Consider the following 14,840-nt stretch of genomic DNA (forward strand, 5'->3'; position numbering starts at 1 on the left):
TCCGGCACGCCGATATTTTCCACCAAAACACATACACAGCAGCAACAGCAGTACAACTCCATAAATATATAATGAGGTATGAGCCATGTGTCGAAAAACAGCTCGCTTGACGCAGCACAACCAGAAGTACGGCACTTTTCTGCAAATCACACAGTTGGTGCTTCTTTATCCGAGGTTCAACGTTTCACCGGCGGCAACACAGAGGCAGGAAGACTGGAGTCAGTTATGATTTTATTTTACATTAGTCTGGTGATATTGTATGTTTTTCTTTGTCAACAGACGCCACAGAGCTCTATTGTTGTCTAAAACCATGAAAAACACATCATTGAGCCACACTGGGTGACATGTTCTCTCATTATAGACCTGCTCTGGGTACCGAACTTCGATGCCTCATCACGCGGTACCAAATGTTGATACCTGAGGGGTCTCATCAGTGTCTGTGAGCCACCCTACTGTTGCCCCCACAGGTCACCCCAGTGAGCAAATGGCTGTAGATTGAACCGCTAACCGCCCTGTTAGCACTTTAAGCACTGTTAGCTCTATTAGCTTTGTTAGCTCTGTCAACTATGTTAACACTGTTAGCTGTGTTAGCTCCGTTGGCTGTGTTGACTTTGTTAGCACTTTAAGCTCTGTTAGCACTTTAAGCACTGTTAGCTCTATTAGCTTTGTTAGCTCTGTCAATTATGTTAACACTGTTAGCTGTGTTAGCTCCGTTGGCTGTGTTGACTTTGTTAGCACTTTAAGCTCTGTTAGCACTTTAAGCACTTTCAGCTCTGTTAGTACTTTAAGCACTTTAAGCTATGTTAGCACTTTAAGCTCTGTTAGCACTTTAAGCTCTGTTAGCACTTTAAGCTCTGTTAGCACTGTTAGCTCTGTCAACTATGTTAACACTGTTAGCTGTGTTAGCTCCGTTAGCTGTGTTGACTTTGTTAGCACTGTTAACTCTGTTAGCTCTGTTAGCTGTGTTAGCATGGCTGTATTTAGATGAGGCAGTGCTGCAGTCGTTCTGTCATAACAGTCCTCTGGTAATCTGAAGGTTCCCAGTTTAATTATGGCTTTTATATATATATTTTAAAATGTATTGTCATTATGTTAACAGATAACCAAAAGTTGAAGAGTAGAAGTAGAATCGAAGCAGAAACTTCAGTTAAACATTGACGTTTATATTATTTGTATTATTATTTGCGCATAAAAATGCTTGTACTGTAATGTGTTATGCAATATTTATGGATTTTATAAAATTGGTTTTAAAAGAAGTCAAATCAGTAAAGATGATGATGGAATGACACCCATCCGCCCAGACTGTGGTGTATTTCTGTAGTTATTCGCCCTGTTGAGTGAGAATAATCCCCAATAAATACACCTTTCAGCCCCGTCCTGAGTAAACAGCCTCGTGTTTACGTCGTACTCACAGTAGCAGGCGTGTCTGGATGTCAGGCCACGAGTCCTGCAGCTGAGCGTCGGAGTACATCCTGAACAAGATCCTCAAACTGCAGGCCAGACTGCTGGTCTCCTGCTTCAACAAGTTGGGCTTGGATTTCCCTTTAAAGCCTGAGGGCACAACAGAGAGGCAGCCATTGGTTAAAAAACAACAACAAAAACAGCAGAGGGCTTTGTGGTGAAGACACGTAGAACTGCAGGACTGGTTTGATTCTGGTTTGACTATGTTACATGTCAAATCCCTCATTTCCTCTGTGTTTCTCAACCATCTATCAAAAATAAAAAGCCACAACAATAACCTCAAAGTACTTAAATCAAACAAAAAACATCAGTGGATGGCAGAGGAAATAATTCAGATTTTATCCAGATATGAGTCTTTGTTCAATTCTCATTTTCTCTGTCTTTACCCAATAAACCCCCCCAGATATAGAAAAAAACAACAACAGAAATGACAGAAAGGCCGAATGTGCAAAGACAGACGCCCGTTCTGTTGGTTTGTGGTAAAAGTGAAGACGTCTAAGGCGGATAATCCTCATCCAGCTGCTTCACGAGCTGAGGCGTCACCGGGGGACGTTACCTGCCCTCCAGAGCGCCGTCCTCTGCTCGTTGTTGGAGTTGAAGTCCTTGGCGAAGGTGTGTGACTCCAGCAGACAGTCAAGAAGCTTGAAGAGGTGCGCCGACGTCATGTGTCTGTACATACCCTGATCTGGGCCCGCCTCGCCCCCCTCGGACTCTGACTCCTCCAGGGCGTCTCGCTGAAGGGAAAAAAAAAAAAAAATCACAGTTTTAGACAGCAGGATCGCACAAAGCTTCACAGAGTGATCCGATCAAAGCACGATTAATCAGAGGAGGTTAAGATCAATGCATCAGCTTCACAGCTCGTCTCTCTGCTCCTCCTTTTCATCTGTAACACATTTTCCTCAAATACAGATGGAAAGAGAGGAGCAGTGAATTGGGGCATTTTAACCCACAGGTGTCACAGAGCTTTTAAATATTCTGGAAATTTACAGCTTTTTCCTTGAATTTAACTAAAGTGACAGCTACTAAACTTCCTGGTGCAGTCATGTGACCCGGCGTCAATTTCCAAAATGGCGGTCTGCCTAATTAAAACCTCTGACACAACTAGCTGATTTTAAACAGCTTGTTTTTGTTAATAAAAGGTGAGTTTCAAACAATTTAAAAACTCTAATACTGTCCTAGATTACAGTTAACCTGTCCTGACCGTATTTTATGAAACAGCTTTGAACATTTCAGATCTTGGACAGAAGGGATAGTATCTCAATTTAGACTGTTTTATATCCCCCATAATTTTACTTAAAGGAGAAAAGGGTCTGAGTGAATTAAGAAGCTGCGATGAGAATTAGGTGCATTTATTAGTACGTTTATTCTGCATCACACATGACTTTAAGTCACAATCTTATCGTGTGTTTCCACCAAACACGCGTGAAGCAACTCCTGGACTCTACAAGGTAAAAATTACGGTTCAAAGCCACCAGACGCCACTGACAAAAACAGTAATTTTACCTTGTAGAGTCCACAAGAGTAACTGGTGTGGCTGCTGTGACTTTGGTGTTTAAACATATTAGTTTGGATCTGAACTGAAGCCCCTGGAGTTTGGTGCCTTTGAAGAAAGCGAGATAACAGCTGGAGTTTCACGTGGGGCGCAAATGAACACGAGACAACACAAAATCACGGTGGGCGACTCGAAGTAAGCAAAACAACAACAACAAGACAAAAACAAGGATGATCGGCATCACGCTTCCCATAAAATCGATAATTTTTCAGGTGTTGTGACCCACCTGAGCAGCGGCCATGTTCTCAGCATCCTCCTTCTTGCTGGTTGCTGGGAAGAAGACGATGTTGTCGATGGTCTGGATCAGTTCAAGCTGTACCACACATTTGATCAGCAGCCCTGCGAACAGCTTCTGGTCCGAAAGTCCTGGAGAGAAAAAAACAACAACAACGCAGAAACACATCAGAGGAGTGAAGATGTGAGCATTTAACGGTAAAACTGACAGTCAGTGGGTATAAGTGTGTGTGTGTGTGTGTGTGTGTGTGTGCGCGCTCACTAGCGTTGGACTTCCCCTTCCAGGTGTCGTCGCTGGACATCTGACTGTGTCCTCTGTCCGACAGAGCTCTGTCATAGCTGCTCTGGGACTGACTGTCAAAGTCAGCGTCCTGCAGAGGAGATAAACCACAGCAAACACCATCAGACGCCATCAGATCAAACATCAAACACTACTGATCGTACTAATACTGCTGCTACTAATATTAATACTACCGATACTACTACTACCGATAGTATTACTACTACTACAGATACTGCTACTCCTACTGATACTAATACTACCACTACCGACACTACTGGTGATACTAACAACAGTACTACCGACAGTACTACCAGTACTACCGACAGTACTACCGACAGTACTACCAGTACTACAGACAGTACTACCGGTATTAGAGACAGTACTACCTGTATTAGAGACAGTACTACCGGTATTAGAGACAGTACTACCGACAGTACTACCAGTAGTACAGACAGTACTACCAGTACTACCGACAGTACTACCAGTACTACCGACAGTACTGGTGTGCTGCTGAGCTGCGGCTGTAACACTGTGTTTGCTGCTAACGAGTGTCGTAATCAGAGTGTTTTCTTACAAAATGTTTTCCATCTGCTGTTTCATCTTCCTGTCCTGCTGGTCGCCAAGTCAACAAACTGGTGGGAAAAGCAAACACAACAGGGATCATGTGTTGTGACAACCTGACGAAAGGCCTTAAAGCACAAAAACCCTCAGCCTCTAATCCCTAAAATCCCCATAAAGAGCAAACAGTGACTTTCATTGCAATGAATTGAATAACTGAAAACACTTTCAAAAATCAAGAACGTCAGGACTTACGCGTGAGGGCTGGTGTTTTGGAAGATCTCCAGCATACAGGAGCAGGTGATGTTCCAGACTTCGGGGCTGAACTTCTCCCCATTCAGGATCACCAGGTTTTCCAGGCAGTTTGTCCCCGACCGAGCCAGCTGCTCGTTGTCTGTGGAGGACAAGGGAACGACTTCAAAACACATCTGACGCACACAGAAACTCAGATTGTCACTCTGAGTGTCTGACAGCATTACAGAAAGGATCCCTGCAGAGATAGACCTGGAAGATCCTTTTGGTTTAACCAGAAACAGCGGTTATTTCCGTCGGTTCAAAGCCACCAGACTCCATTTAAAAAAACACTAATTTTCACAGTGGTTGCTACTCAACCATTGCCTGTAGTTTGTTTGTGTTATTGTGTGACTAACTTAAAGTTAGTTTGGATCAAGCACAATACTTGTATAACACACAATGACAAAGCCAAACTAACCAATAGAGGCAGCTGTAGACCAGCAACTCCTGTACTCTACAAGGTAAAATTACAATTTTTGTCAATGGGGTCTGGTGGGTTATATCGATCGGTTCAAAGCCACCAGACTCCACTGACAAAAACAGTAATTTTACCTTGTAGAGTAAACAAGAGTAGCTGGTGTAGCTGCTGTGACTTTGGTGTTTAAACAAATTAGTTTGGATCTGAACTGAAGTCCTTAAAACACCAAAGTCACACAATAACACAAACAAACTAAATGATTAAGACAGCAGTAGACCAGCGACTCTCTTGTTCTGTGAGGTTAAATTACTGTTTTTGTCCATGGAGTTTGGTGCCTCTGAAGAATGCGAGATAACAGCTGTTCCTGGTTAACAAAACAACTTGTATCAGCTCATTAATGTTATCTATATATTTTTTAAAGATATTGGAGGGACATACCCAGTTTGTAACATATGACACTGCATAATTACCTCTCTGCCTCATCAGCATTATTTGCACTTTGCGTGGACAGGTGAGTATTGGGAGCGTTACCTGTCCACACGTGTTCTGAACACCCACCTTGCCTGACACACCACTGCAGCTGTGTGAAAATGTCAGCCAGCAGGATTTCACTGAGAGGCTCGTAAAACTGGGTGAACACGTCACAGATGGCGTACAGCGCGTGGTTACATGTCGTCGTCATCCACTCGGTTTTCTGGAAATTAAAAAAAAAACAAAACAAAACAAATTACTGACAGTTTTTTAGATCACAAAAGAGGATATCTTTCAAACATTTAAGCATCTTGACAAAACATAAACAGCCTCTGGGGCTTGACGGCCTGCTATCGGTGACCTCTGACCTCTGTCTGCTGCTCGGGGAGCTTCATGTTGTCAAAGATGCGGAAGACGATTCTGAAGAGGTCGTGCCACCAGTGCTTCTCGAAGGTGTGGCCGTAACTCTTCATGATTTCGAACATGACGGTGAGACCTCTGTCAGAAATGGAAAGAGGAAACGGTTCGCACATTAGTCTCGTCGCTTCGCATCGCGGCAACCACCAAGAACCGCAAGGTCACAACACGGGATCTCAAAGCACGTCCACTAAAAGTGCTTGTTTTTGCCTCTGACAGGCTCAGATTGTTATTCTAAGTGTCTGACAGCATTATGGAAAGGATGCCTACAGAGAGAGACCTGGAAGATCCTTTTGGTTTAACCAGAAAAAGTTATTATAGCACTTGGTGCAGAGCCACCAGACTCCATTGAAAAAAAACATTTTACAATCATTTACAATCATTTTACATGTGAGTTGCTAATCTACCGCTGATCATTTCGTTTATTTACGTTACTGTGCGACTTTGGTGTTTTAAAGGGTTAATTCAGATCCAACACAATATTTGTCTGACACACAATAACACAAACAAACTAACCAATCAAGGCAGCAGTAGTCCAGTCAGTCCTGTGTTCTGTGAGGTTAAATTACTGCTTTTGTCAATGGAGTCTGGTGGTTTTTGAATAGTGTGATAACAGATCTTACAGGTCTAACCATGTAGAGGTTACTTTTGTTAAACCAGAAACCACCAGACTCCATTGACAAAAACAGTAATATTACATGCGAGTTGCTGGTCTAATCACTGTCTCCATCATTTAGTTTGTTTGTGTGACTTTGTTATTTTAAAGTGTTAGTTAGCATCAAGCACAACACCTGGCTATTTAAAGGTGTTTGAGAGTCCTAATACAGGTATAAATATCAAAATTCCCATATTTTCTTCCAGTCATGCTTCACCTTTATCTTCATAGCACACTGTTTGTGTGACATTCTTTTTAGTTTGTTTTATGCTACTCATTTTTACATTTTTCATAAAGCACAAGGAGAGAGTTGAAAACTGCACCACAGTGAAATGACCAACATGCGGAGCTGTTTTGTTTCCCCTACCTGGTCCGGACATCCAGCTTGCAACGGTTGATGATGCAGGAGAGCTCAAACAGGATGGGAAACCAGCCGCGAACCCACACCCGGTCACCGGGGGCAACGTTCATGTCATCGCTGGTGTACTCCCTCAGGGTCTGCACGGGGATGCAGCACATTAATACAGTTCGGTCCACGTACACCGACATGAGCTTCGCTATTTCAGCTGCTTTCAAAGTTACAGTTAAATAAAGAATATGGGGTTAAAGTGCAGACTCTCAGCTTTAATTTGAGGGTGTTCACATCCATATTGGAGGAAGGATTATAAACAGAAGACTGGTGTATTTTCACGCTTGTAGCACTGATCTCAGGCCTGCTGTAGCCACCGTCATGGTGTTAAACTCCGCACACGTTAAAAGTGGCCTAAATATTTTCAGATAAAATAAAATAGAATAAAAACTGGTTGCAAACAAACAAAGAAACCTACAGTTTACTTACGGCAGCCGACTTGAAATCAAATAATTTTCTGTAAAGTAGAATGAAAACTTTTAAAAACGAATAAAAATAATAAGCATAACCTGACGTCCTTTTACTCCTTACTTTCAATCAATAATAATTATTAACTTCTTTTTATCTGAAATATTTAAATATGTCAAAAATTTCACAGGTAAAAAACCTGTAATGATCAAATAATGAAAATTTAATATGTCCAGTTAGAACTGAAAATAGGGGAAGTGTTTAAAAATGTTTCATACCATATTTTTGTTGAATTAAAGCTTAAAGTCTGCACTTCATCTTCATCTCTTTGATTTCAGATCTATTCTGGCGGCGTACCTGCTGTTCTGTGCGGTTTGTTACTGTTTTTTTTAGTTTGTCTTCCATACTTGCTTTGTTTTTATTGTTTCTAAACTGTAATATTCCACTTTAACTTTATATCTCATAGAAAATGTTTCTTTTCTTTTAACTTTCTACACCAAACCTGTTTTTCCTCAACGTCTGCACTGTACAGCAGCTTGTAAGTCTTTGAAAGGCGCTTTATAAATAAAATATGTTGTTTTATTCTTCAAATACTTCTGAACCTAACTGTATGTGCCATTTATTATTCTGTATTATATTATATTCAGCCGGTGCGTCTGCTCCCACCTGTGGCCGTTCCGAGACGTATTTAGCGCAGTGTCGTATGAGCCGGATCGCCTCCATGCTGGTGTCAGGAAAAGCTGCGTTGCAGACAAACTCTGACAGGCACTTCACCGCATCCTGGAACGAATCGATAGCAGCTGCAAAGTGCTGCTGGAAGGTGTTCACTGATGAAAAAAGAGAGAGAGAGAGGGAGGAGGAAAGAAAGTCAGAAAACAAGAGCTGATTCATTCGGTTGGTGTGCGGTGTTTTAATTCTCCGTCTCACAGTCAGCTGAGCACTTCGACAAGACATAACCGCCATCACTTTTTTATTTTTTTTGTCACTCACTGACAATGTGCCCAGTGGTCTGGAAGGCCAGCTCCACTATCGTCTCATCGTGGTCGGATGCTGCCTGGTGGAACACGGAGAAGATGTTCTTCCAGCCTGAGCGGATGTTGGCCGCCTGCGAGTTTACCATCTGAGCCACACACCTGATCACCATGTCTCTGATAGTGGGGGACCTGGGGGAGGAAGGGAGGGGGAGAGTTATTATCACTAATAATAAGAGGAGGCCGTTTTCATCCCTTTAAAATTAAAGTTCTCTACCTGTTCTTTTTCATGATGTGCTCAAAAGGCCTGAGGAAGTCTTTCTGGAAGCGGAAGTTGGCCAGTTCTCCTTTCTCCAAGAACTTCATGGAGAGCTGCCGCAGCGAGTCCACAGCAAAGATGGCCACATCCTCGTTGGGGTTACAGCCCACCTGGAGGAAGACGCAGACGGCCTCAAATCGTCACCTCATATGTGAGCAAGCAGCTACTTAGCCACAATAGTGTCAGCTCTGTTTTTATGTCCCTTTCTCGCGACAGCATCTCAAACGCATTGCAAGACGCAGTCATGAAGCTTCCTGTAAAGCTTCATGACTGCGTAGCTGAGATCACAGTGAAGGCTGAGTGTGAAAATGGTTGAAAATGGTGTAAGATTAGATAAACTTTATTAATCCTGCATCGCAGAAATTCACTTGTCACAGTCACTCAGTGGTAAGAAAAAGAGCACAATAAAATACACTTAAAAACATAAACATAATTTAAACACACCTCCACATACACAGACATACAGATATAAAGTATAGGAAGCAGGGAAGGAGCCATTGGACCCCCCCACTTTTCAGATGGTTTTCCAGATTTTTTAAAACCCTCTGGTCCACTGACCTTGTTGAAGTGATCTCCTATGACCTGCCATATTCGAGACCACTGGAGCCTGATACGGTTCATGTTGTAGTAGGAGATCTCCACAATCTTCTGCAAGCTGAACATCCTGGGCTGGTGCGCCGAGGCCAGCTCGTCCATGGACACGGCGCACAGCCACCGCACAAAGTCCACTGGGAACGATTAAACAGCAACACCTGTTAAATAACTTCCCTTCTGTTTGTAACACGTACAAGTAGAAACACCGTACACAAGGGCGATGATTGATACACTCACCAATCGCATTTCCATCTAATCTGGTGGAACCAGTGAAGATCCTGAAAATATTTAAGTAGCTTTTAGTGTCAAGACTTCATTCATCATATACAGACACACAGATCGTGGATTCTTTATGTTATTTTAGGTTATTGATGACGTGTAGGTGGGAGATTTGTCTTACCTGTCCACGGCCACCACCACACTTTGAGAGCTGGTCTCTCCGACTGACTCCTGGATGTGAGCCATCTGTCTCTTATCCTGACTCCCCACCAGATTACCTGCAACACCAAACACATTTAACCATCCAGCTTTCGTATATCAGAATGTGCTTCAGGCGTCAGGCGCAGACAACACAATAATTATCGTTGCAAAACTGATGGTTTTTACATTAAATAACTTTGGAGTCAACGTTGGATATTTAGTGGCTTGAAATAGATAGAATAGGTAGAACTGTAAGATCCTTTTTGTTTAACCACATACAGCCGTTGTATGGCAGTATTCAAATATACCAAACTCCATTGAAAAAAACAGTAATTCTACATGAGGAGTTGCCGGCCTCTCGCTGTCTGGATAAGTTAATTTGTTTGTGTTATTGTGCGACTTTGGTGTTTCAGAGGGTTCATTTGGATTCAATACAATATCCGCATGTCAAACAGTAGTCATGTCAAATCGAAGCAGCAGTAAACTAGCAACTCCCATGTTCTGCCAGATAAAATTATTGTTTTTGTCAATGGAGTCTGGTATATCTCTGTAGGGAACCCTTAAATCATTAATAACAATCTGTTAGCTGCCTGTTACCAAAAGTTTTGTACCTTTCAAACCCAAAATATGTTAAAATAGTGTGTGTGTGTGTGTGAGACTTACCCAGGCCCAGGGGCATGAACTCCTCTGTGCCAGACGGTAAGCCTTTGATGCTGGCCTCCTTATCCCGGACCACCCCTGAGATGTAGCGCGTCTTGACTCCAGTGCCGATCAACTGGGCGAGCTCCAGCTGACTGATGCACCTCAAGATCTACAACACACACACACAAGGCACAAATAATAATTCTAGCGGCTGTATGATCAGAAATGACCACTTTTACTATTAAAATCCACAAGTTAGGGGAATTTTCCTTTTTTCCTTAGGTGGTGAGAACATAATATATACCAAGCAACTCAGAATATATCCTCAAAAGTCAACTAATAAGCACTTGAACACATGAAAATATGAATAAATGGTTTTATTTTTCTTCTCTGGGAGGCGATCGTGGTGTAAAGGGCCTTCAAAGTGTCCATAATCAGGGATTAATGGACTCTGGCATCAAGACAGTTCTCTGCCTCCACGTTGTCCATTAATTAATTAATTGATAAAGCACACCTAAATAAATTCATTTTAACAATTTTTCCTCATAAATCCCATCAGTGGGGAGTCACCTCGTGCCAGGAGTTGCCCAGGTAGTTCCCGTCAGTGTGGGCGACGGTGATCAGGGTCTTGATGGTGTCGATGTTCTTCTGCTTCATCTCTGTGATGCTGGAACTGGCCGTCAGCAGAGTGAATCTGGCCAAAGCTTGGACATAAGCGTCTCGCTCCAGCTGCAGACAGGAAGTTCCAACAGTTACACAGCAGCACTATAAGCACAATATAAGCAGCACTGAAGTATCACGTGTAGCAGATCACCACACCTGCATGTTGAAGATGCAGGCGATCCTGATGGCACATCGAATGCCCTCCAGACACAGCGAGGCCACCTCTGGGTCGTCACAGTCCTGCAGCCCCACGCTGAACGCTGCCAGCAACGGCGTCCATGCCAGCTGCAACACACAGACATCTTCAGTAGGCGTACATCTCTGGCATCTGATATTTTACTTGGTCAGGGTTCGTACAGAAGTTTGAGAGTAAAATTCAGGCACTTTTTAAGCACTTTCAAGGCACCAAAAATTTCCTCACTCTAAATCTAAATTGTCTTCAATTATCATGATTTCAGTTCAAATATAGAAAGTTTTTGGGTTTACATGAGTGATTGTGCAGATGAAACACCAGAATATGTTGAAAATCATATTCCTCACCTTATAAACAGCTAAAATTAAGCACTTTGCAAACTTTCAAGACTTCATACGAACCCGGCTTTGTGCGATTTTGCCTCTCTGGTTAGGGTTTGCACCTCACTGTTCAAAGACGTGGTTCGGAATACCTTGAACATGGGCCTGACGTGCTCCAGGTGAGTGGCGCTGAAGAAGGGGGCCTGCGCGTGGCTGACAGCCTCCATCAGGGCTTTAGCGGTCTTCGCCATCTGCTCCATCTCCATGTTGTACAGTAGACGCCGCTGCTTTTCGCTGGCCACGCCTGGAGGGAGGAGGACGTAAACGTTTCTGGCGTTTATGTGTTGTTTCAGATGGAGGTGGTGGACATTTTGAACGAAGCTTCAAAGCGTCAAACTATTCGGTAATCTTCAGAAAGCAAACGTCAGAGAAAACAGTTTTATTTGAGCAAGTAATGAACACTCACTCTGTTTGGTGGACTTTGGGGTGATGGAGAACTCTTTGCTCTCTTTCATGGCGATCTTCTTGCCGGCGATCTCATCGTATATGGAGGACAGATACTCCTCAGGCAGGTCCTTGCTGTCATTAATACCGCGATTCATCTTGATGTACTGCTCCTTCGTCATCTTGTTCTTCACCTATGTGAATGAACGTCAATGTTAGTTTAAGAGAAGACGTGTGTATTCATTCTGCAACCTCCACCAGCATCACGGTTACCTGCAGACACTCATTGTTGTTCTGCTCTCCGGCCCTTCGGCGAACAAACTGCCTTCTGCTACAGACAAATTCAAATTTTCCATGCATGCATTTCTCTGCACCACAGTTCTGCTGTATTAGTGCATAGCTGGCCATGTTTCCACGTCAGAGTTTTGGCTTTTTGGCCACAATTCCTCCATGAAGACCACTTCCAGCCAGACTTCTCTGGACAGTAGATGGGTGTACCTGAGTCGCACTGGTTTCTGCTGGTTCTGAGCTGATGGCTCTGCTGGACATCATCTGATTTCTAAGGGAAGTAAGTATAATATGTCTTTCATCTACTGCACTAAGTTTCTGACCACTGCGTCTACGGTCCTTGTGCTTCTGCCACAGAGCTTGAAGTGCACATCTTGAAACCCCAGTCTGCTCTGAAATCTTTACCTTGCTGATGCAGTATAACCACCTTGTGTCTTGTTGCTGTGTTCAGTCTGAACATGATGACCTGTGACATGAAACTGTCTTCCACAACCTCACCTTGGTAGCAGAGTTTGGCTGCTCTCAGTCTCCATTTTAAACCAAACTGTAGCTGAAAAATCTGGTGCAAACGTCCAAATAATCGGCAACATATTTGAAACTACAAATTGAGCTGACGCAAAATATCTGAGAGTGAATGATGATCAAAAAATAAATAAATCATTAACAACATTAGCTGGTTCATTTTAATCTGCATGAACTCAACTTTGTGCTAGAAGTTGTTAAGTATGAACTTGCACAACACTTATGAACATTCCCCAGAGAGCCAAGACATAATGACAAAATGTAAGGTGATCATGGCGGTGACGTAAAACAATCCCCCGTTCTCACCTGAGGGCTGTGCAGGTCTGTGGTGAGCATAATGATGGAGTACGCCAGCACGTAGGCGGTGTCTGCACTGGCAAACAGAGTCTGTCTGTAAAAGAGGACACATACGAGGGCAACGGTTAGCAGCTGCACCGTCTAATGTTTGCTTTTAATCAAACGTAAACTCAAAAAGCAAAAGCACCAATATTTCCATCCAAGTACTTATATTTTTTTTTCTTTAAATCCGAGGTTTTTCTTACCCCTGGTTGCACTCGAGGTATCGGGCAGCAAACTTCTCCATCAGCCTATCTATCTTCTGAGCCTCACCAGGCAGCCTGAAGCCTTCCAGGAACGCTCGCAGCGCCGAGACAAAGTCCCGCCCACAGAAGTCCAGCTGGTCCACATAGCAGTACATCACCTCTTTGTTGAACTTGATGTTCTCGCCAAGGAACTCTCCAACCTGGGTCTGTGGATGCACAGGTAAAGTGGTTGGGAGTGAACGTTCTTATTGCTTGAGATTAAACGGTGTTGTGTAGCTGAAGCTTGTGCGACCGCTCACAGTGTCCAGTCTGTCCTCCTGGTGTAGGAACTGGGCAATGTCCTCAGCTGTGGAGCCCAGCATGCCCTGATCCTGCAGGTACTGGATACCTCGCTTTGGCTTCTTGTTGAAGCTGAGGAGACAGCAGAGGAAAATAAAAAAATCAACGCTCATCTTCTCTAAACAAGAACAAAGACTATAAAATAGGCCGATGTCAAAATTGTAGACATTTTATCAAGTAGATACTGCTGTGTATTTAAATACATACAATACTAGCTGCTAGCTGAACTCGATTTGCTGATGATTTCTGTGTAAATTTATATAAAAGTCCATTACCTGGACTGGATAGCAGATAGGATAAACCAGTCCGCTGGGACAAACTCCTGACAAAGGATAGTTTGTGTTTGAACTGCAGCTAGGACGGAAAAGTTCTTAGAAGGAGTGATAGGAAGAATCAAATCAAAAACAAAAGATCTTAATTCAATCTAATTCTGGAATTGACTCAGGTTTATTGGAGTTGCTGTCCGAGAGAGCAAAATAAATTATTTTGCTTCAGATTTTGCTGCCTTCAACGCCTGATTCCCTTTTCCTGACTCTGAGACACAGATAGACCAAAGGATGGAGGAAGACTCCAGTCTTCTAATACTTGTTGAAAAGATTTGTACATTAGCAGGAATGTAACACAACGTGGAGGGGAAACACTGTTGTGTTGTGCAATAAAAATATTTTATCCCCCAAATCAATTAATAATCCTGCTTAATAACTGTGATATTGATCAGAATATTATAGTTTTAACCATAACAGTGCAGCCCTACACCACTCAGGGACTGCTCCTTTGATAAAGGCTCATCCCACATGATCCTAAGCCGTCGCTGTGCTGAGAAACGGGGCTCACAGTTCGATGCCGTGCTCGATGATGTCCTTCTGCTGCTTGATGACCTCGTACTGCTCCGGGTGGTCGGCCTGGGAAACCGGGACGCTGGAGGAGACGGTGGAGTCCAGCGAGCTGATGCTGTCCCGACGCCCCGCCAGCTGCTCAGGGAGCTTCAGCTCTCCTCCGTCACTGTCGGATGGATGCTCCTGGCCTGCGAACGACAAGGCAAACAATAATGACATTTTTCCACTCCGTCCTCTCTCTCCTGTGTGTTGCTCACATATTTCCTGCACACTTACCCAGGTTAGCTTGGAGGTTTGGATTGACATACATGTCTTTGCTCCACTCCACCATACATTTGAGGATGGAAACCAGGCACTCCAAACCTTTTTTACGTAGGCTCAGCTCCTGTGGCACATTTCATTACACATAAACTCAAATTGCTTTACATTTTAATGGCAAAAATAGCAAAAAATATTAGCGTAAACATGAGCAGGAGGCAGAAACAAAAAAAAATTTCACAGCTTTCACAGCATTCACAGCTATTCCACTGGGGGCAACTCCACCGGCTTTGTGCCTACCAAGTTTAAGAGCAACCGGGGGGGACTTT

General features: G+C 43.3%; 1 protein-coding gene across 2 annotated transcripts in view; it reads right to left on the reverse strand.

Moving 5' to 3' along the window:
* The window catches only part of arfgef2 (ADP-ribosylation factor guanine nucleotide-exchange factor 2 (brefeldin A-inhibited)), a 34,647-nt gene that overhangs the window by 5,291 nt on the left and 14,516 nt on the right, over window positions 1-14,840 (reverse strand). For both annotated transcript variants that reach the window (XM_070838998.1, XM_070838997.1), the window contains exons 13-37: window positions 14,530-14,638; window positions 14,252-14,441; window positions 13,378-13,489; window positions 13,079-13,284; window positions 12,843-12,927; window positions 11,749-11,920; window positions 11,435-11,586; window positions 10,926-11,054; window positions 10,677-10,835; window positions 10,128-10,275; window positions 9,445-9,541; window positions 9,282-9,322; window positions 9,009-9,178; window positions 8,409-8,560; window positions 8,151-8,323; window positions 7,827-7,987; window positions 6,711-6,841; window positions 5,640-5,769; window positions 5,359-5,494; window positions 4,344-4,482; window positions 4,105-4,162; window positions 3,510-3,618; window positions 3,240-3,379; window positions 2,018-2,195; window positions 1,413-1,551 (exon numbers count right to left, since the gene is read on the reverse strand). In XM_070838998.1, the coding sequence (XP_070695099.1) occupies window positions 1,413-1,551; window positions 2,018-2,195; window positions 3,240-3,379; window positions 3,510-3,618; window positions 4,105-4,162; window positions 4,344-4,482; window positions 5,359-5,494; window positions 5,640-5,769; window positions 6,711-6,841; window positions 7,827-7,987; window positions 8,151-8,323; window positions 8,409-8,560; window positions 9,009-9,178; window positions 9,282-9,322; window positions 9,445-9,541; window positions 10,128-10,275; window positions 10,677-10,835; window positions 10,926-11,054; window positions 11,435-11,586; window positions 11,749-11,920; window positions 12,843-12,927; window positions 13,079-13,284; window positions 13,378-13,489; window positions 14,252-14,441; window positions 14,530-14,638 (3,416 nt within the window). The remainder of the gene's footprint in view (window positions 1-1,412; window positions 1,552-2,017; window positions 2,196-3,239; window positions 3,380-3,509; window positions 3,619-4,104; window positions 4,163-4,343; window positions 4,483-5,358; window positions 5,495-5,639; window positions 5,770-6,710; window positions 6,842-7,826; window positions 7,988-8,150; window positions 8,324-8,408; window positions 8,561-9,008; window positions 9,179-9,281; window positions 9,323-9,444; window positions 9,542-10,127; window positions 10,276-10,676; window positions 10,836-10,925; window positions 11,055-11,434; window positions 11,587-11,748; window positions 11,921-12,842; window positions 12,928-13,078; window positions 13,285-13,377; window positions 13,490-14,251; window positions 14,442-14,529; window positions 14,639-14,840) is intronic.

The sequence above is a fragment of the Pempheris klunzingeri genome, chromosome 11 (assembly GCF_042242105.1).
Source record: "Pempheris klunzingeri isolate RE-2024b chromosome 11, fPemKlu1.hap1, whole genome shotgun sequence".
Taxonomy (NCBI): domain Eukaryota; kingdom Metazoa; phylum Chordata; class Actinopteri; order Acropomatiformes; family Pempheridae; genus Pempheris; species Pempheris klunzingeri.